Source organism: Podarcis pityusensis (assembly GCF_964106645.2).
Source record: "Podarcis pityusensis genome assembly, chromosome: 6".
NCBI classification, from domain to species: domain Eukaryota; kingdom Metazoa; phylum Chordata; class Lepidosauria; order Squamata; family Lacertidae; genus Podarcis; species Podarcis pityusensis.
This window is the reverse complement of record NC_138030.1, coordinates 51,402,599-51,422,732: the sequence shown is the minus strand read 5'-3', so window position 1 is coordinate 51,422,732 and position 20,134 is coordinate 51,402,599. Positions and strand designations below refer to the sequence as shown.

Below are 20,134 nucleotides of genomic sequence, written 5' to 3'. Positions count from 1 at the left end.
ATATGCTGCAGCTAGTGCACTCTTTGATACAGTGAGCAACTGCTGCATGTTTACATGAGATTAAGAATACAAGAACCCTGTTGGATCACATCAAAGGCCCACCTGACCCAGCAGGGGTGGTTCTCTGCAACATTTGACCCCTTCGAGTTTCTGAGCACTGGGCTTTGGGAAGGAGGTGTGAGGGCTCTGGATGTGCACAACTTCAGAAACATGTCTATACAAGCTGTAAGGGAGGATCAAAAATGGTGTGAGACCGAAGAGAAGATGTGCAAAGTTAAACTAGCCAAAAAAAGGAGAAAAGGCTGAGATTACATTTTCCCATGTCACTGGTGCCAACGTGCACCACAACCACTGTCTCCTCCATGGCTAACATCTACAACCTTTGCATTAGGCAGGCAATTTACCTTATCTAATGAATGAAGTTAATTATTCAGCCTATGAAAGTAAAGACCCAGCAGGATGACATTTGGGTAGGTAGAAGCTTTTAGCAGGGAGCTAATAACAAGAGAGGAGCAGCAGCTGTTGATAGCAGAACAGTGATGAGGTTCTTAGCTGCATAATCAATGTCAATGTCTACTCATTTAAAAATCTTCTCCATCACTAGTTGTTTTTAAATGAGACTCAGCTTTTAAAAAAAATACTTTTAACTGAAAAAGTATATTGAAGTTCATACCATAGATGACAATACAACAGGTAACATAAAGTTTCAGATTGGTGGGTGGTTCACAGAAGCCTTACAGCCAACAGTCAAGCACACACAAGACTTAATTTATGTAAGAAGATGTGGAAACAAACTACAGACCAAACTTTACTTCAACTGTAATCTTTAGAGAACTTTGCATTAATACTGATTAGGTCAGTATCTTTTGACTGGGAATTATTGCTGCCTGAAAGACATTGCTGTTATTACTAGTGCAGTTTCCCTTATTTTTGCTAGGTGACCAGATATAAGATAAGGCTCCTGCACCCTTAATAGTTGTGTAGAAGAATTTTCAGCAGGTGTAAGCTTGTGTCTGCTAAAATTCCACCCTACACAACTATTAAGGGTGCAGAATCCTGTCCTGTTTTTAACCCAGTTATTAGTAATATACGCTTTCAAGAGGTGTTAACTGTTCTCTAACTAGAGACAACTCCTAGTAGTATTGTTAGTAGGATTTTGTTCTATGTTAGCAGTTTGTGTTTACTCCCATAAGGCGACAATTTGTGCACACTTACAGCAGAGTCCTGTGCAGTTAGGTGTGCCTGAAACCACTGAAATAAACATGTTTAGGCATGCTTAACTTTGCATAGGGAGATTGTGGACCTTGGAAGAAAGCCTAATGAACACAATAGGCCATTCTTATAAGGCTGGTACTGAACCAGAAAAAATGTTGCAGCATTTGACGTTTTGTCAGTTTCTTGGTCTTAATTAGCTCCTGGCATGCACCAGTAAGGTTAATTTCTAATGCTGCAATCCTAAGCATACCTGTTAGGGAGACTACATAGCCTGCACATGTTCAGATACAATCTTTTATCAATAGCAACGTTATTGAGAGCTAGTGATGCAGCAGGTAAGTATTCCTCAGCCAGCTTAGCCAATTGTCAAGGAGGATGGGAATTGTAGCCTGGGAACCAAGGCTTGAAAAATAAGAGAACCGCAGATAAATAGGTCCCAAATCCTCACAAAGCTACGAAGCTTAATCTTTGGGTCAATCACTTTCTAAGCCCAGTCTGCTGGGCTTGAAATATGACATATCCAGTATGCACACATCTCAGTAGGGAAGACCTGGGTAGGTATTATCCTATGTGCGTTGTTTACTCCACTCGCAGTGCTTTATTTTTTCCTAGCCTGAGCGAATGGTTTCCATTTCCCTCTAAGCCGAAGACTGCGAGGTGCACTTGGGGACACCACTGCATTGCCAGGCTAACCCTGCCCTCTGCCGGTAGAGACCCCGGCGTCAGAGATGAGGGTCAGGTGAGTCGCGCCACTTCCACCCGCTCCCGGTCACACCCTTTACTTTGATGCACGGAACTCTGTGGGATCGGGAGCTGCCCTGTGTTGTGTTCATTCGTCACACCTGAAGCATGCGTGGGGTGATCCAGGACCTTGGCTTTTAAAGATACATAAACACAAATGGTCTTATAAAAAACGCTGGAGGAAGGGGGTCGCCCAGCAGACACTAGATGATCCGTGTCAGAGCAGTTAAAGAGGTCAGAGGGTTAAGACAGTTTCTGACTCTTGTCTTTAGCCGCCCGCAGAGCTAATAGGTCTCTGAATGGATGCTATTTATTTCACAGCCTTTCCCAGTATGCTCTTCTACCGTCTACGGACTACAAGCACTCTGACTTGGAACTACATTTTCCGGCATGCTACAAAAGTAGTGGTCTAGGTTTACTCCGAGTCCGCGGACTACGTTTCCCGAAACAGCAAACAGAGGGACAGAGGGAGTGAGGCGACGTTTCCAACATGCTCGAGGGTTTCTCTGACATTCGTCCCGTTGGGTTTTTGGGGAAGGGGGTTGCGGTTATTTTCAACTCGCCTCAGGACGAGTTCCGGCTTCCCGAAAGGCCTCACAGGGAGGCGCGAGGCATGCTGGGAGTCGTAGTTCCTTTGCCTTGAGAGCGTGCCTCGCGCTGCTGGGGCGTGTCCTCAGGGGGCTATAAAAGCATCTGGAGGGGCGGTGGGCTGCGTTTCTCGGCTGATTGTTGTCATTCCGTCGGGGTCTTGAGGTGAGTTGTGGGGCTGCCTTCACCTTTGGCGCCGCCGCCGCTGGCGTGGTTCGGCTCAGGTTTTGTCTTTTCGGGAACTGGGTAAGGACGAAGGGAACCCCGAGTTGTTTGTTCGAGTAATGGGGGCGGCGGCGGCCACACAGGTATTCCTTCGTAGAATTTGTTCTCCCTCAGCTTCGCTTTCGGCGGCATATTCTGGTCCTCTTTACCTCGTGGCGTTTTGTTTCATTCTCTCCCCCCCCCATCCTTTCACCTCCTATTACTCCCACCGGCGGTTTGGTGCATGCCGTTTTCTCACGGCGTGGGGGGCGGAGGCGGCGGTTCGCCTTAAAAACCGAGACGCCACGTGACCCGACTCGGAGTTTAGGCCGCCATTTTCAAGGCCCATCAATCCGGCGCGCGCAGAGGAGCGAGGGCGGGATAAGGGGGCGGGGGGGGGGAGAGGGGGAAAAAGAGCCGCGTCACGTGGTAGGCAGCCTCGGCCTGTAGAAAGAGGCCGTTGAGATTCGGCGCCAAAAGATCTGACGAGGGGAGGGGCGGAGGCGGGAAACGAACCCCATTGTCTGCTGAGGTAAACGTCTTTCTCCCAGAGAGAACTTTCTTAACGTCGTTGGAGGCTCCGGGGGAGGAGTTAAGAGCGGCTTTTAACGCTCTGCCTTTTAACTCGTTCGATAAACCGAGCATATTCGTATTCTGGTATATTTTTCGTGCGCTCCAAGGTGGGTGGGGGTGCTTAAGGCTTGTCGGGTCTACTCTGGGTTAATTCATTTGTGGTACCGAAAAGTAGCTGGTTGCAGCGGAACTGCGGGGTGAATTGGAAAATGCCTTCTTTACTGTAGTTTTTGGAAGGAATTGTCCGTCGACGTTTTCTCATCTCATCACAGTTAACGAGTGAAACGGGAGCGTTCCTTGAAGCGCTATTCTGTTACTCGCCTTAGGACTAATTGGCCTTCATTATTATTTTCTGCTGGAGAGATTGTAACTTGTAAGAGTCTAGAAACTCGCATAGTGATAATTCCCTAGCCAAGAGTCATCTGGATATTGATAAAAGACCTGTACAGCCCTTGTGTGGTGTGGTGTAGCCTATACAGTACTATAACAGACTTGATTTGTTTTTACACCTCCCCTTATGGAGCAAGTGTCGTTTAAGGGACTGTGGTCCCTCAGCAATATAGCAGAGGAGGACTTCTAAGTCACTGTAATACTGCTCATTGTTTCCAATATTTATTGAATTTATGCTTTGCTAGACCTGTCAAATGATTTAAAATGCATCCAGCACGCATTTAAAGCACATTGTTTTGCCTGAAGAATTTTGGAAATTGGTTTGTCAAGGATACTGGTACTGATAACTCCACGAGAGCGGCAACTTTTGTTCCTGGAGTATGCTCTTTACATTGGTAACAAGCCTGTGTGAGGAGTCCATATAAATATACTAGTTAGGAGGGCTGTAATTTCAACTGGCACTTTGTATACCTTCTACTACTGACAGAATGGCATCTGTACAAAAATCCTTTAAAGTTCCTTTAAAATGAAATTGAAACTCTTAAATAATTTTCTGTGACTGTAGCATGCCTATTGAACAGTGCACAGGCTGTTTGATTGGGAGCTTTTTGACTTAACAGGGAAAGGTTGTGGCATACATGAAGGAGCCAGCTGATAGTTATTTGCATCAGCAGCCTATGTAGGGCATAATGTACCATTGATGGTCCTTACTCTTAATTTGCTATAATTCTATTTATAAAGCATACATTACAGTTACTGTAACGTTACTGTAACATTCCTAAGTATTCTTATACAGTTGCATTCCTAAGTATTCTAACTTTAGAATTTTCAGTTTCAGAATGGCAGAAGAATCTGCTGCTCCTTCTACTTCCGCTGACAAAACTGAGAGGTAAGATATAATTAAATGTAAGAATAGTGCATGTGCGTTTGAAATAGAGTTGTGTAACTATCTTCCTGTAATAGTCAGCTACTACTAGTTACATTGATTGGAATAGATGAATGAAACAAGAGCAGTTTTTAAACACTGACACTCTTGATTTACTATAGTAAAAAAAGGTAAATAATGACCAAGCTTGCTTCTTAACAGCTATATGTTGTGGCTAACAACCTGGTTTCTTCCAGTAGCACCTTAGAGACCAACTAAGTTAGTTTACCTGAAGTGTGCATGTACACGAAAGCTCATACCAATAACTAACTTAGTTGGTCTCTAAGGTGCTACTGGAAGGAATTTTTTTATTTTGTTTCGACTATGGCAGACCAATACGGCTACCTACCTGTAACTAGAACCTTGTTTCTATTTTTCTAGTATGGATGTGGATGCAGAAGCCAAGAAATACCTCGGCTTGGGGCAGAAAAATCTGGTAATGGGAGATATTCCAGCTGCTGTTAATGCATTTCAGGAAGCTGCTTCTCTGTTGTAAGTAATGAGATTTATCCCTTCAGTTGAATTTTCATTTGATGAAGGGAATTTAGCCTGTCTTAGGGATAACAACCTTTTTTCTTTCTGTTATGGGCTGCATTCTCTTGGGGGTAGTCAGTGGAGAACTGCATGCTAGTGGTGCACAGAGCCAGAAACAAATATTCTGAATTAATATCTGCAATACAGACTGCTTCGTTTTTTTCGTTCCCAAATTAGAACTCTTTATGTAGATCTACCGAAAAGTAAACCCCACTGGGTTTTACTCTCAAGTTCAGTGGACCCTCGAGTTACGTACCTCTCTGGATATGTAACCTTCAGGTCACGAACGTGGCAAACCTGGAAGTATTTTTCTGTGTTACGCCGCTTGCACATGCACAGAAGTGGCGCCTCTGGTTATGGATTTTTCGGGGTGCGCATGGACCCCCAGAACAAATTAAATCAGTATCCAGAGGGTTCACTGTATGTAGAAGAATTTTTTTTTTTTTTTAACACAGCTCCTGTTTTGGAAAATGAATGAAAGTAACTTTAGCACATTATTTGTTTACTTAGTTATTGAATTTATATTCCTCATGAGGAACCCCAGGGTGGCAAACAGATCCACACTTCAGAAAGCAAAGCAGAAACATTCTAAAACTGTTAGAACATTATAAAAACAATTTCCGTATTTTTCGCCCCATAGGACGCACTTTTCCCCCTCCAAAAATGAAGGGGAAATGTGTGTGCGTCCTATGGGGCGAATGCAGGCTTTCGCTGAAGCCTGGAGAGCGAGAGGCATCGGTGCGCACCGACCCCTCTCGCTCTCCAGGCTTCAGGAAGCTATCAGCAAGCCCGGCGGGAGTTCCTGCGGGCTCACAAGGCTTGCGGGCAGCAGCCTGCAGCCCCGCGAGTGTCCGCAAGCCTTGCAAGCCCGGCGGGAGGTCCTGCCGAGCGTGCGAAGCTTGGGGCGGCAGCTTGCCGCCCGAAGCACGGGGAGCCCTCCAGAGGGCTCCCCGTGCTTCGGGCGAGTGTCCGCAAGCCTTGCACGCCTGGCGGGAGGTCCCGCCGAGCGCGCGAGGCTTGGGGCGGCAGCTTGCCGCCCGAAGCACGCGGAGCCCTCCGGAGGGTGCCCTGTGCTTCGGGCAGGTGTGCGCAAGGCTTGGGGTGGCAGGCGGGGGGGGGAATAATTTTTTAAAATTCATCCCCCCCCCCAAAAAAAACGAGGTGCGTCCCATAGGATGAAAAATACGGTAGGTTTTTTTTAAAAAAAAATTATTCTATCCAGTGATCTCGAGGTTGCCAGGAAATTCGGCCACCAAATTCCTGCATAACCAGGAATATTTTGAAATTTCTCATGAAAGTTAATAATGGCAATAGGCACAGCTCACTGGAAAGAGAAGTAACACCAAAAAAGCCCTGTTGTGGGTCAGTGCAAACCAAGCAGATCTGGTGGTTGCATCACCAAGGCATCACCTGCTTATTGTAGGGACTGAGATATTGGTACTGGAGTATTTTTTAGATACTGTATTTAGTTTCCAAGTCTCCATGCAGGAGGTCACTAGAGCTTAGGCAACTGACACTAGGTTATCCTGGTCCAGTAACCAGACTTAACTGGGCATAACCACCTAGCAGTGGAAGCCACTCCAGTGAAAAGATGGCATTCAGGAGAACTTCCAAAGTATGTCTCCCCACCCCCAAATAATTTGGACAAAACTTTTTCTCAAGCCATATGGCCTGTGTATGTATGTGTCAGTATTTCTGTTGAATAAAATATTGTCCATTTTAATACTTCCTGATACTATGTGGAAAGGGCAGGGGATATAATCTGCAGGTAGATTAAAAAGGTGTATTTTTAAATAGATTTTAAAACTTGGTTTGGATTTTCTGGAATTTTAGATTTAATAAATTCTCAAATAACCGTGCTGTTAATATTATATCTTAACCAAAGCATGTTTGCTACAGTTATTCTTTAAAATGAAGTAGTTTCTCTACCAGCTACGTAGTTAACAGAGGCTTCCTATTTAAATCAAGAGCCAGTTCGATCATTTTTTCAAATGATTATTTACAGTGCAACTAGCAAACATAAATGTTTAGTTCCACTGAATGAAAATGATCTCTAGTCTGCTCAATAATAATAAGTTATTGCATTGCATTCTTCATTAAATTATCTTTCCATTGATACATAATGTTATGGTATTACTCCAAAAAAAGGTGGTTTATGAGCCATCATTGCCAAAACAATATGACACCTGATTGGCTCTCTAAATGCTTTTTCTGGTTATTTGGCTATAATGCTTGATAGAGTACAGATAATTGAACAAAACTTGTTCCATTACATTCTTAAATTATCTTTCCATTAATATATAATTTTATTGTATTACTCAAAAAAAGTGGCGTTATGAGCCATCAAACCTTGGAAATACAACAATTTTGGCCACTAGTGTATTACTTCATATATTTGTTGAACACTGGGGCAAATCTGACATCTAAATGCTGCCTTAAAACTAAATGCCCGTTATTTGGTACTACCAGGCTTTTTTCCTATTTGTTGGAGTCTACACCTTTTATAAGATTTCATTTTTGTTAACCGATAGAGGGAAAGTCGTTAAAATATTCCATTATGACCAGTAGCCATGACTGTTTGAGATAAAGTACAAAAATACAGGAATGTGAACACTGGACAATTGTGTGTGTCTTCCTTCCAGTGTTGTTGCTTTCTGCTTGACTCTGCTTTCACCACCATAACAAACAACAACTTATTTATATGCCACCTATCTGACTGGGTTTACAAGCTGACTAATTGAAAGTACAAAAAACACAACAAAACCCAACCAACTTGATAGCAATCACAGCACACTGACAAATGTCCTCCTTATTTCTGTTTTAATAAATAATCCTTCATAAAACTTATTGCATTGCATTCTTCATTAAATTATCTTTCCATTGATATATAATGTTATGGTATTACTCCCCAAAAAAGTGATGTTATGAGCCATCATTTCCTAAATAATGACACCTGATTGGCTCACTAAAGCATTCATTTTACTGATTATTTGGCTCTAACTTTTGATAGGATACAGATAATTGAACAAACCTTGTTGCATTACATTCTTCATTAAATTGTTTCCTTTGATACATAATTTTATGGTATTACTAAAAAAAAAGTGGTGTTATGAGCCATCAAACCTTGGAAATAAACTTTCCCCCAAAAGTTTCCACAATTTTTGCCGCTTGTGTAAATGGGAAACATGACTTAAATTAATCCACCCTGCTAATCTGGTAATCTCTTTTTAGGGCTAATAAGTATGGTGAAACTGGAAATGAGTGTGCAGAAGCTTACTTTTTTTACGGGAAATCACTTCTGGAATTGGCAAGGTAAGTTAATGTGACCTGCTTTGGGCCACTTGGTGGTTTGAATAGTTAATCTAGATTAGGAAGGCTAATATAATTTTACATGGACTGGAATCTACTTCACCAGTTTCTCCTGCACACAGAACTGAAGTTACCTTTTGTAACCTTTTCTCAGCATAGTGGCAGCCATTCTAGAGCTACGTAATCAGGTCAACAAACTTTGGTTGGTCTTCCTTGTCAACCAAATATGTATTTGCTTCCAGGACGCCTGGAGCAGGATCTGTTAACTGGTGTTCTTATGCTACATCAATACAGCCTTGAGTTCAAGCTTTGAACGCTAAAACTGGTGAGGGAAAAGATAACAGCAATGCCTACTTACATCTTCTAGAATGGAAAATGGTGTGCTGGGAAATGCCTTGGAAGGAGTGCAGGTGGAAGAAGAGGAAGAAAAAACAGAAGACTCAATGGTAGAAAGTGCTGATAATATAGATGGTATGTAGTGCTGTCTTAACTCATGATAGAGATGCCAAGCTGTGTGTGTTCCAAGTGGATACTAGACAAGGGTCATTTTATTATTATCAAGTTGTTTGAATCTTAAACCGCAACTAAAAAGACTCTCTAAAAGTCTTTTTAATGATAAAATTGACCAAAAACTTGTTTAAAAAACTTAAAAACCTGCCTTTTAACAAGGCCAGTGTGTCTACAAACCTATAGATTAAAGCATTGTTTTGAACCATGTGGGCCTCACTTTGTTTCTTAGTAAAGCATTGGTTTCTTTGCTTCAAGATCTTAAGGACAGTCAGCTAATTGTTTCTAGAACCATGAACTAATTGGGCAAAGGTTCTGTGAACAAACTGAATAGTAACTCCCAGTATTACTGCTTATTGCAAAACTGTTTAGTGTATAGCACATTGTGGCCTAGATCTTTTGGGCAGTGGCATCTAATAAGGTTTGATGCTGTGAAGATCATGTTGTGACAATAGGCCATGTTCACTTAAGAAAGTGGATAGTTTGTCTAATTTTCAATACTTGCCCTGTCCCTCAGTTCGTAGCATCTTCCTCTGCAATCCAGTGCAATGTCTTGTCTAGACAAAGCTTGGCATCTCTTGCTTGGCTGTTACTATGCTGGCCTACAACTCATTGCTTAAGCGCAACTCCTTGCAAGCCCTGTTATGGAAGGCACTTGTTCTCAGTTTAAGGGTCCAAAAGGATTGTATTGATTCCTGTAACTTTGAAGCAAGACATCAGTGGGATGGAGGGTGGGATGTGAAGATCATGAATGTTTATCACTAAATTCGAAGGTTTGTTTGTGCTTGATCTTCCTTAAACATGTAGAAGAAGCAAGGGAGGAATTAAGAGAGCAGGTATATAATGCCATGGGGGAAAAAGATGAATCCAGAAAAAATCCTGAAGAGTCTCTGGTGCATACAGGAGTGGAGATGCAACCGAAGGATGTTGAAATGGAAGAGGTTGAGGAAGAAGAAGCAGCTAAGGAAGAAAAAGAAAAAGCAGCTCTGGGTGGAGAAGATATCACTGTTGTGGAGAAAAAGGAAGAGCAAGAGAAGGCAGAAAAGCAGGTAGAGGCAACTACGGAAGAACAAAACATCAATGAAGTAACTACTGAGGTAGCATTAGAAGATGGTGCTGCTAGGGAAGAGAAGCCAGTGGATGCAGAAGGGACAGCTGGAGAAGATAAGCGAGTGGTGGTAGAAGAGGCTAGGGAAGATGCTGCTGTACACAGAGTGGTGGTTTCGGAAGATGCTGCTGTGAAAGTTAATCCAGTAATAGAAGAGGCTGCAGAAGCAGCTGGGGGAGATACTACTTTAGAAAAAGAAGTGGCTGCAGGGGAAGCACCTGGGAAAGAGAAGGTTGTTGAGATAGCAGCTCAAGAGAGGAGAGAAGAGGAGGTAGATAAGCAGGCAGATGCAATTGTAGAAAAGAATCCAATAGTAGAGGAATTGGTAAACGCTTCAGGTGAGTTAGAGAGAGAATTCATGACAGCTGTTGAGAAAGTTGAAGGGCAGGCAGAAAAAGAACAACCAGCTAAAGCTACTGCTGAAAAGACAGAGGACATGAAGCCTGCCACAGAACAGGTGGTGGTGAACTTGAAAGAGAAGGAAGAAACATTGGATTCAAGAGAAGGAGAACCTTCAGCTCCAAATGAAACTACTCCTTCAGGGAGCATCAAGCAGTCACATGAAATACAACCAGAAGAAAAAGCTGAAGTTGCTCCTAAGGTAGAAAAGGAAGAAGAAAAGGATGACGAGATGGGAGAGGGCGAAGGTAACAGGGATAGAAGACACTTGTGGGTGGATCTATTTAGAGAGCTAACCCTTAGTAAGACTAATCCATTCAGAATTCTCTGTGCCACAGGGATGAATCCACCCAAGGAGAATTTTGAAGCTGCAAGGAACAGTTGAATTGAAACAAAACTAACAAGTTGAGCAATAAATTATTGGCTTTTTTGGGGACTGGTTTGCATGAGCAGCAAATATAGAAAGCAGTGGCTCATAGAGAACACTGAATGGATGTTCACTGCATGTTTTTATGTGAATGCAAGATTAACTCTGAACAATTAAAAGCATAGTACTAGAATATATATTGACAACCAGATCCACAAAAATACAGCAACACGAGGGTGCTGGCTTAATGACCTGTATTAAACAACCTAAAACCTATCATGCTTTGAGGCCTATGACTAGAAACAAGTGCAGGTAATAGACATCACAGCTTTCATGTCCTGCTTCTCTTGCTTTAGCATTGCTGTTTAACTACCTTATAATACCTTGAAAATATTTGTTTACAAGTGAGATTCTAAGTAGTGAAATAGTTGTAAATCTGATAAACCTTCGCATAATACAACTGTTTAACAAATATTTAGTCACTTTGTGTTCCTATTTGAAAAAAGTGACTAATAGCAATAAATAATAGGGATACAGTACAGTGGCGAGTTTGCTCTGGCAACTAGAGCCTTGTCCTATGCATTTCTAGTCCAAGAGTAGCTTAAAAGCATGACCCTCTAGATACTGCTGAACTAAAACTCCATAATCCCTAATTATTTTGGCCACGTTGGCTGGAGCTGGTGGGAGTTGTGGTTTAGCAACATCTAGAAGAATACAAGATAGCCATCCCTGTTCTAGTTTGAAGGCCGGTGTTTACAGCAATACTTTTTCCCTTAGCTTCTGTAGTAGTTGTTACATGAAGACTGTTGAGCATAAGGCAGTTTGAGATTGTGCTTGCTGGGCATCTGGATTACTGAATAGCTGGTAGGAGGTCAGATTTCTTGCTCCATAAGAGGGTATATGTTCCCTGACACTGCAGAATAGGTGTCTGAGCTATCCCATAGTTTATGTAAGTTCCTGTGCCTGACACCCAATAGTACATACCTGTCAGTCTCCCTAAGAAGCCATGCAATGACACTTAACTAGAAATATTAATATTTCTGTTTTATCTTAACTATGAAATGTGACTACTTCTAAGGAGTGCAATTTTAAAGCTCTTCTCTTTGTCACCCCCGTTACTATGAAAACAAAACTTCTATGGGGAAGCTATAAAAGTATTAAAACTTGTTCAAATTCTTTTTAACTGACATGCCAGGGGGTGCCATGCAAGCAGCATAAAGGAGAAAGAATATCCTAACACTGAATATTTTAATCTATGTAGCTCCCCCTCAAAACTTCGTATAAACACATGTTGCAGATTGCACAGAAACCTACCAAGCCAACCCTCATGAACACATAGGTTGGAAGTGTAATAGTGGTGGAAGAATTTCACAGCTGAATAAAACAAATAGTCAAGTAAAATGGATGTATAAACAGTTGGTTGTATATTAATAAGAAACTATTATTGTAGAGATGGAAGGATCAGAAGAGGAAGATAAAGTTGAAGAGGATAAAGAAAATGACTCTGCAGTTGAAGAGGATAAAGAAAATGACTCTGCAGTTGAAGAGGATAAAGAAAATGACTCTGCAGTCGAAGAGGATAAAGAAAATGACTCTACAGTTGAAGAAAAGGTGAAGTATAAAAATGAGCATTCAAGCCTGTTAAAGAGCTGGTTCAATGTTTCTGTCATGGAGAAAGGAACATTGTTTTCATGGAAACTATTTCCGATTACATATGTTTTCTAGAGCATAGGAAGACTGAAGTAGGCAGTTCCTTCCGAAGGTTCAAGATTATAGTAGGGGTGTGGCTTTGAGTACTCTGGTTCAAAGCACAATTTTAACGTTTTAGTCTGTTAAAACTTTAGCCTGTTTTTCCTTCTAGATGCTTGTTCGTTCTCCATTCTTAAAAAAAAGCCCTTATCCTTCTCTCTGCTCCCCCCTTCTTTCCTTGTCCCCTCTGCTATCAAAATCTCTTGTCTACTGAGACACTGCATTCATACATTGAAACTCATAAACTAGTTTCAGTGAAGCATTGTGGTCTCCGTCTAGTACCGCACCCATGGTTAAACTAATTTCTGTAACCATTCCCACCTTCTCTAAACCTGTTGAGTGTCTTTTATTACAGTTGTTTAAAAGCCCAAAAGCAGGCCTCCAAAACCTACAGGAAATTGGGAACAGGTTGCATCTCCTCTGCCGCATATCACAGCAATAGTGATTTGCTACAGAAAGGGAAAGGGCTGTGCCTGATAATGTGCATGGTATCTGCTTAATTATCAGAAGCTTGCTATTGTTTTAAAAAACTGCTATTGAAGCAGCTTTTTTGCAACAGTACACCACCTTCTGAAGTAATTCTCTGCAGTCAACCAATTTTTAACTCAACTGAAAGTATGTCCTCTTGTGACATCTCCTTTTTTGCCTTAACATTAAAGAACTGGGCACTGCATTTTTTCCTGCTATTCAAACTATGAAGACAGCGAGGTCAAACATGAGGAAGCTACCCAGCTGATAAGCTGAGCTGTTCATCAGGGAAGCCTCAGGAAAGACCTGGGCAAGAACTGAAATGACATGCAAAGTGCTTTTGGAGCAAGAATTATAATTGCCGCTAATTATAATTCTATATTATAATTACAATGTAGAATGAATATGAGTAGGGTTACTCTGAATCACATTTACTGACAAGGAATATGTAGTGTTCAATCCAAAATTGATTGCACTTTCCAAACATTGGTTTTAATTCTGCTTGTGAAGGATTTGCTGGCTGAACAGCCAATTCATAAGAGGAGTGAGATACAATGTGAAGGACAAGCAGTTCAAAACTAATACAGGAGGAAAATAGATAATCCTCTAAAGCTGTTTGTAAATCCTTTTTGTCAAGCAGTTAATCACAGTCCACAAATCTTGACTTGAATCATTAGCTAGCCATTGGTCTTTCTGCAGAACCTGTGCTTCCAAGTCTTCTCTTTGTCTACCAGAAGGTGAGCTTTCATTACACTAGGTTCTGGAACTGGCAGAAGCATTGCGGTGAAGACTATGGTACTAGGCAGAGTCTGGAAGACCAAGGTTCAAATCCCCACTTAGCCATGAAGCTCACTGACTGGCTTTGGACCTTACTGTCTCTTAGTCTTACCTCAGAGCTGTGAGGATAAAATGGGGAGAGAGAGAACCATGCACACTGTATTGAGCAACTTAAAGGAAAGGGACATTAATAGAGCTTCCTCTGCTGTGTTCAAGACTCCCTGCAATAGAACTGGCGCCTTTGTAAGGAAGAAGTGCTGATTTCCCTAATATAAAGTGCTAAATTTTGCTAACAAACGCTTCAGCATAGGAGTTTGTGGAAGGGGTATGATGTTCCTTTTCTAAAGTTTATATATTTGTTTCCTATGGTGACTGGTTTCTTCAGTTGCCTGCTTTAAGGCAGGAGTTCCTGAGTTGGTCCATCAACCACCAGTGGTCCACAAGCTTCATTCAGGTGGTCTGTGTTATGTCTGTAAAAATACAATTGGAATCATGGAGCATCTAGCACAGGGCACTACAGTTGCTACAACAAGCAGAAAAATCAAGTGGTCTGCCAAGATCCTTAGCAATTGCCTTTCTATCCTTTTCTTTGACTTTCAAATAACTTTGCTTTAGGAGAGTGAAGAAGACGATGTTGGGAACTTAGAACTGGCTTGGGATATGCTGGAGTTAGCAAAAGTAATATACAAAAGGTATGTCTGGGAGTTCTGACAAATAATGCCTTTTTATTCAACTAAAGGTGTTATGACAATCTTGCTGACTCTGCCTTCTTGATCTAGACAGGACACGAAAGAAGCTCAGCTCCTTGTTGCTCAGGCTCACCTAAAACTAGGAGAAGTTAGCATCGAATCTGGTAACTACCTTAAAGTTGCTTAGGCATGCAGTGGATTAATTTCTGATACTATTATTCATATTTCCACTGCATATGATATTTTAGTTTTTGCATGTCCATTACATATTATATAAACTGTCAGTAATATATTTTATATTCACTTTACAGTATTCATATTTCCAAAGCTGCTCAGACTTTATCAACTAGCTCAGAGTTTATCAACTAAGCCTTTTATTTTGGACACCTCATACTGTACTTCGTTATAATACAGTTACCTATACTATTGGGAAGTACGCTGGTAGATTGGTTATTTTTATTCTACTGTGGCCTAGTTCAGATGCATGATTCCCTGCTTATTAAAGCATAGCTTAGAAGCCTTGAAGAATGAATAGAGGCCCCTCGCCTTGGTCCTTTCTCAGTGTTTACACCCTGGTTAAATGGTAATTAAATTTCAGTTAGCTATTCTGCCTAATAATAATAATTACACTAATTTTCTTTATACCCTGTCCATCTGGCTGGGTTTCCCCAGCCACTCTGGGCGGCTTACAACATATCTGAAAACATCAATCATTAGAAACTTCCCTAAGCAGGGCTACCTTCAGATGTCTTCTAAAAGTAAGATAGTTGTTTATTTCCTTGACATCTGAAGGGAAGGCATTCCACAGGGACGGCATCATTACCAAGAAGGCCCTCTGCCTGGTTCCTAAATGCAACTTTGTCTATCTACTAACCAGGAACTTAAACTATAGTTCCTTGTTATGAATATAATGGCTAATTGGAGTTTAACCAAACCAGGATGTAGCTGATGAATAAGGGGAAAGGCATGGGAAGGAAGCTTGCAGTCTCCTCATTTGTTCTCAGCTGTTGAACTATGTTGAGCAAGCCAGATATGCTTTCTAGCCACTGTTTCCACCAGTCTCTGCAGACTATATTAAATGTAAAATGTCCTATATTATTCAAAAATTGATACTGGAATCACGACAGGTTATAAAACTATTGATTGAAAACCTTTTTTCTACACTATGATTGAATTCTGCTTTGTACAAATTTCTACCTTCATATGAAAGTCCTGTGCTTTACTTTGTTTTTATTGTGCAGAAAACTACTCTCAAGCTATAGAAGAGTTCCGTTCTTGCCTGGCTCTTCAGCAGAAGTACTTGGAGGCCCATGACCGCTTGCTTGCAGAGACTCATTATCATCTGGGGTTGGCCTTTCACTATGATAATCAGTATGATGAAGCAGTGTTGCAGTATAGTAAATCGATGGAAGTCATTGATAAAAGAATGGGTAAGTGAAGTGCAGTTCTTCATGCAGTTTTAGTTAAGCATCACCGTTACTGTGTCCTCCAAGCTCCAAATGTACAGTGTTGGGAAAGCTACAGAGCTAGTTTCTTCATGAAGAGGTGTTCAGAGAGCTAATGTGTCAGCTAGCAAACACTGCAAGAAATTTGGCAGCTGCTGCTGATCCTTGAGAATCTGTTTTAACATACACTGGGACAAAGCCCAAAACTGATGAGTAAATGGCTCTAAAAGTACTAATATCACCTAAATATCACCTTTTTAGCGATGTTGACTGAGCGACTAAAAACAAAAGGGGAGGGATCAGCTGAGGATGAGAAGGAAATTGTAGAACTCGAGGGACTGCTTCCTGAAATTAAAGAGAAGATAGAAGATTCAAAGGAGTCTCAAAAGAGTGCAAGAATAGCCGAACTGGCTCTGAAAGCAACTTTGGTGAGTCCTAGGCTTACTACTACCGTTTTTTGTGAACTTGTGCTAGAGAGGAGCAGATAGCAAAATAAATTAAGCTGAGATACACAGCTGTAAATGGGAAGAAAGGATGTCATTGATACTTAGTTTTATAGTGGAAAATGCTAAATTTTTACCTTTGGGGGGGGTAGGAGATGACTTTTGAAGCACTGAGTTCAAAGACCTTACATTGAATAATTAATGATAAGATGACATGTAAAATTTGTTCCTGAGGATCCCCCAAACTCTTGAGCTGATTTTGAAGAAAGTTAGCTGGAGGTGACAGTAGATGAAGCACTGTTATAGGAATGGAAGTTGTTGCATCAGTGGAAATGCAGGCTTGAATATGTCCCTTATTCTTAAAGCAAGACTGCAGATAGCAACTGCAAAATAGCTTGGGGGTTCACACACTACAGATGAGACACCTGTTTACTTCTCTTGTGGTCTTAAAAAACATTGGGAGCTTGAAAAATTAACTGCAGACCAGCTTCCTCATTATTGCTTTTCATTACACCTTAAATTTTATAAATTGTTCTTCAAAACCGATGTGCTCTTCATTGTACATGTTTATAGTTTAGTCCCAGTAGGCTTTTAATAGTGACTTTTAGACTGATAGATCTCTTTTGTTTCCAGGTTGGTGGATCATCTTCTAGTTTTCCACAGGCAACTGAAAGCAATCCAGCTTCAGCTGTAAGTGATACTAATCCCTAAAGCAAGCAGTTTAATTCTGCTGTTCTATAGTATTTCATATTTTGCCTTCTGTTTTGTAACAGATCCCAGCTGGGCAAAAAACTGATGGAGCTCCTCAGTGTATTACAGACATCTCCCATCTTGTCAGAAAAAAGGTTTGTGTCCCATACAACTAACAAAAATAGGTAACCACTGGCTTGCAGTACTTGAACCAGGTGTAGGCAAACTTGGCCCGCCAGATGTTTTGGGACTACAGCTCCCACCATCCCTAGCTAACAGGAACAGTGGTCAGGGATGATGGGAGTTGTAGTCCCAAAACATCTGGAGGGCCAAGTTTGCCTATGTCTGACTTAAGCCATCACTTAAAAGCTTTGATCATTCTGCTTCTACAAATTTTAGAAATCTTGCATAATATCTTCTCCACTGGGAGCCAATCAGCCTGAGAACCATCTAGCGCACTTGGTAGCTTTTGATGGTTTTGTGCTGTGCTGTGCTGTGCTGTGCTCATCTGACTCACCCTGGTTTAATTTCAAAGCTTAATTGTGTGGGTCCTGCAGGCACTTGAGAATTTAGATGTGTTGGGGACCTGCAAAATTGTCCAGGGTAGAGATTCAGAGTTTACAGGTAGCATGAAATCCATATAAACTGAATGTCACAGCCAGGCTGAGCTGGGTTCCCATATTTCAAGTGGAAAGGAGAATTGGTTAAAATAGCAAAGACAGTCTAAAACAAGCAAACTATTTGTATCTTAAGATACCCCCCCTTTTTTTTGATGAAAAAATTATTTATTGAAATTCATTAATGTCATTACAAATTTAACTTCACACATACACATACATACAATATATACATATTCTTAAATTTGTTTAACTTAGAATGTTAATTTAACCTAATTCCACCTAGGTATCAGCTAAGCTAAAATCATATAATGGTACATAAAATAAAGTAAAACAACAGCAAATTAAAGTAAAATAAATATAGATTTCCCAATATAGTTGACATTTGTGATATTGAATGTACTTATAATTATTACCTTATAATTATTACAATATTTTTAATACTTTCTTACAACCTAGCATACCAATTTTCCTTTATTAATAATTAATGTACACAAGGGTCATTCAAATACTACCATAGATAATATGTCACTGTTATTTTTTTGTAAGTATCTTAAACATTTCCCATTTTTGAGAAAATCATTGTTTGGTGTTACCTCTTAACCTATTTGTTAATTGAGCCATTTCTACATAGTCTGTGTATCATCAACTTTTTGAGACATTCAGACAGGACAAATAAAATGAATTTGCCAATGAGCCCTCTAAATTTGAAATAGTGCTGTTAAATAATGACACCAAGATTATCACAAGGATGTACTGACTCCTCCTTGACTGGGAAGTCGAGAAGGTGAAGGTGGTCATGATTAGATGGGGGCAGGATATCTGATGTCCCATTATGATGAGAGAATGGGAATCACTCTGGAAAATTAACATGAACTTTACTGCATGTCACACCATCAAAGAAAATATGATGAAAATGCAGTTTTGGTGGTACCTTACACCATCAAAAATCTCAAATGTATAAAAATAGTTTGAATAAGTGTTGGAAGTGTGGAGAAAAAATGGGAGATTTTTATCATACGTGGTGGACATGCAGAAAAGTCCAAAATTTTTGGAATATTTATGATGAGGTGAAAAAACATTCAAATTAACATTTTTAAAGAAACCAGAAGCCTTTCTGTTAGGAATCTTGGGTAGAGACATTCCGAAAAATATAAGAGAAATCTTTTTATATGCAACAGTGGCTGCCCGTCTATTGATAGCATCTAATTGGAAAGGAGAAAAGATACAATGTTAACAGAATGGCAAAAATAAAGATACCCTCTTAACAAAATCTCTCCATATATTTGATCTCTTTCTTCTACAGTCTGCCTTCTGATTTTGAGAGCTATGTGTAGACTGTTAGGTAACCCAGAACTAGATTGCTTTCAGTATTGGAGGACAACTTTCCAATAGCTGAAGCAGCAATATGCACCTTGTAACCTTTGCTGTAGCCCAGAACAGTTTTAAAGCACAGTTCAGTTGGCAGCTTATTAATAGTAAATGCATAATAGCACTAGATATTCTTTATTAATACTTTACATTTGAAATTGTACTTGGTGAAGACTAAACAATTTTGTCTTCAGAGGAAACCCGAGGAAGAAACTCAACAGGGAGATAATGAAGCTAAGAAATCTAAACCAGAACCGGCTGTCAATGGTGGTGGTGATGCTACCCCCAGTGGAAATGTGGTTGCAGAGAAAAAGGAAGAGGAGGTGGGCTGTCGAGTCAGGAGTCTTCTGTATATTTTCCGTTTCCCAGGCTCATCTTTCCTGCCTGCCTTTAATTGCTTGTTGGTCTTCTCTCCCAGACCACTTAAAGTTGGAAATTTGCTTGTGTCAAACTGCATGTTGGAATCTGTCTAAACTAAACCTGCTAGACTAGTTCTGTATACTTGTATCTCTTGGATGCTTTGAAATAGCAACTTTGCTTAAAGTACTATTTATGTAGGAGTCCTAATTCTTTACATTATCAGAAGTAGAGAAAGGGATTTAAGACAGATTATCTAAGCGTAATTTGGTTAATGGCTTCTGTCAAGAGGCAGCAGCAGCCATTCTACATTTAAGTAATCAATTGTACATAAGTGTGTTGAATGCTTTCAAGAGCTGTATTTAACTGGTCAGATAAAACAAATGCATGTCCTAAATTCCTTTTTTTTTTTTTTACAGGCAGAGGAAAGGCCACAAGTTGAAACAGTTCAAAGTGCTGTATGATATAGTTTTAATATTGGACACTCCCTCCCAAGGCCAGTGGGTTTTGTATATAATGTATTTTTTCACTTTTGGCAACTTTTGTATTCAATAAAGATTACTCAAACATTTAACACTGCCTTTTGATAAAATTCAGCCGTATTCATGCATAAATACCTATTGTCTCCATCAGCAGACCTAAAGATGGTTGCATCTGCCTCCTAGCCA

The 20,134-nt window shown here is 40.6% G+C and overlaps 1 protein-coding gene across 8 annotated transcripts; it reads left to right on the top strand.

Moving 5' to 3' along the window:
* The first annotated feature begins 90 nt into the window (after window positions 1-90).
* Window positions 91-20,040, top strand: NASP (nuclear autoantigenic sperm protein). Of its 8 annotated transcripts, none has more exons than XM_081009370.1 (15): window positions 91-2,709; window positions 4,544-4,600; window positions 5,018-5,128; window positions 8,402-8,482; window positions 8,847-8,950; window positions 9,890-10,741; window positions 12,311-12,471; window positions 14,470-14,546; window positions 14,634-14,707; window positions 15,785-15,973; window positions 16,250-16,416; window positions 17,065-17,121; window positions 17,205-17,276; window positions 19,283-19,432; window positions 19,886-20,040. In XM_081009370.1, exons 2-15 carry the CDS (start codon window positions 4,551-4,553, stop codon window positions 19,928-19,930), a joined length of 2,190 nt encoding a protein of 729 aa, XP_080865496.1. In that variant the 5' UTR covers window positions 91-2,709; window positions 4,544-4,550; the 3' UTR covers window positions 19,931-20,040. The 8 variants fall into 8 exon arrangements, with proteins under 8 accessions (XP_080865496.1, XP_080865495.1, XP_080865490.1 ...); XM_081009369.1 differs by having other exon boundaries at window positions 9,794-10,741; window positions 19,304-19,432; XM_081009364.1 differs by having other exon boundaries at window positions 9,794-10,741.
* The last annotated feature ends 94 nt before the right edge of the window (window positions 20,041-20,134 follow it).

Coding starts and splice junctions, on each gene's coding strand:
- NASP (XM_081009364.1), top strand. CDS start 4,551: ATGGCAGAAGAATCTGCTGCTCCTTCTACTTCCGCTGACAAAACTGAG. Junction 8,951..9,793: donor AAGTGCTGATAATATAGATG/GTATGTAGTGCT, acceptor TTAAACATGTAG/AAGAAGCAAGGGAGGAATTA. Junction 14,708..15,784: donor AGAAGTTAGCATCGAATCTG/GTAACTACCTTA, acceptor TTTATTGTGCAG/AAAACTACTCTCAAGCTATA.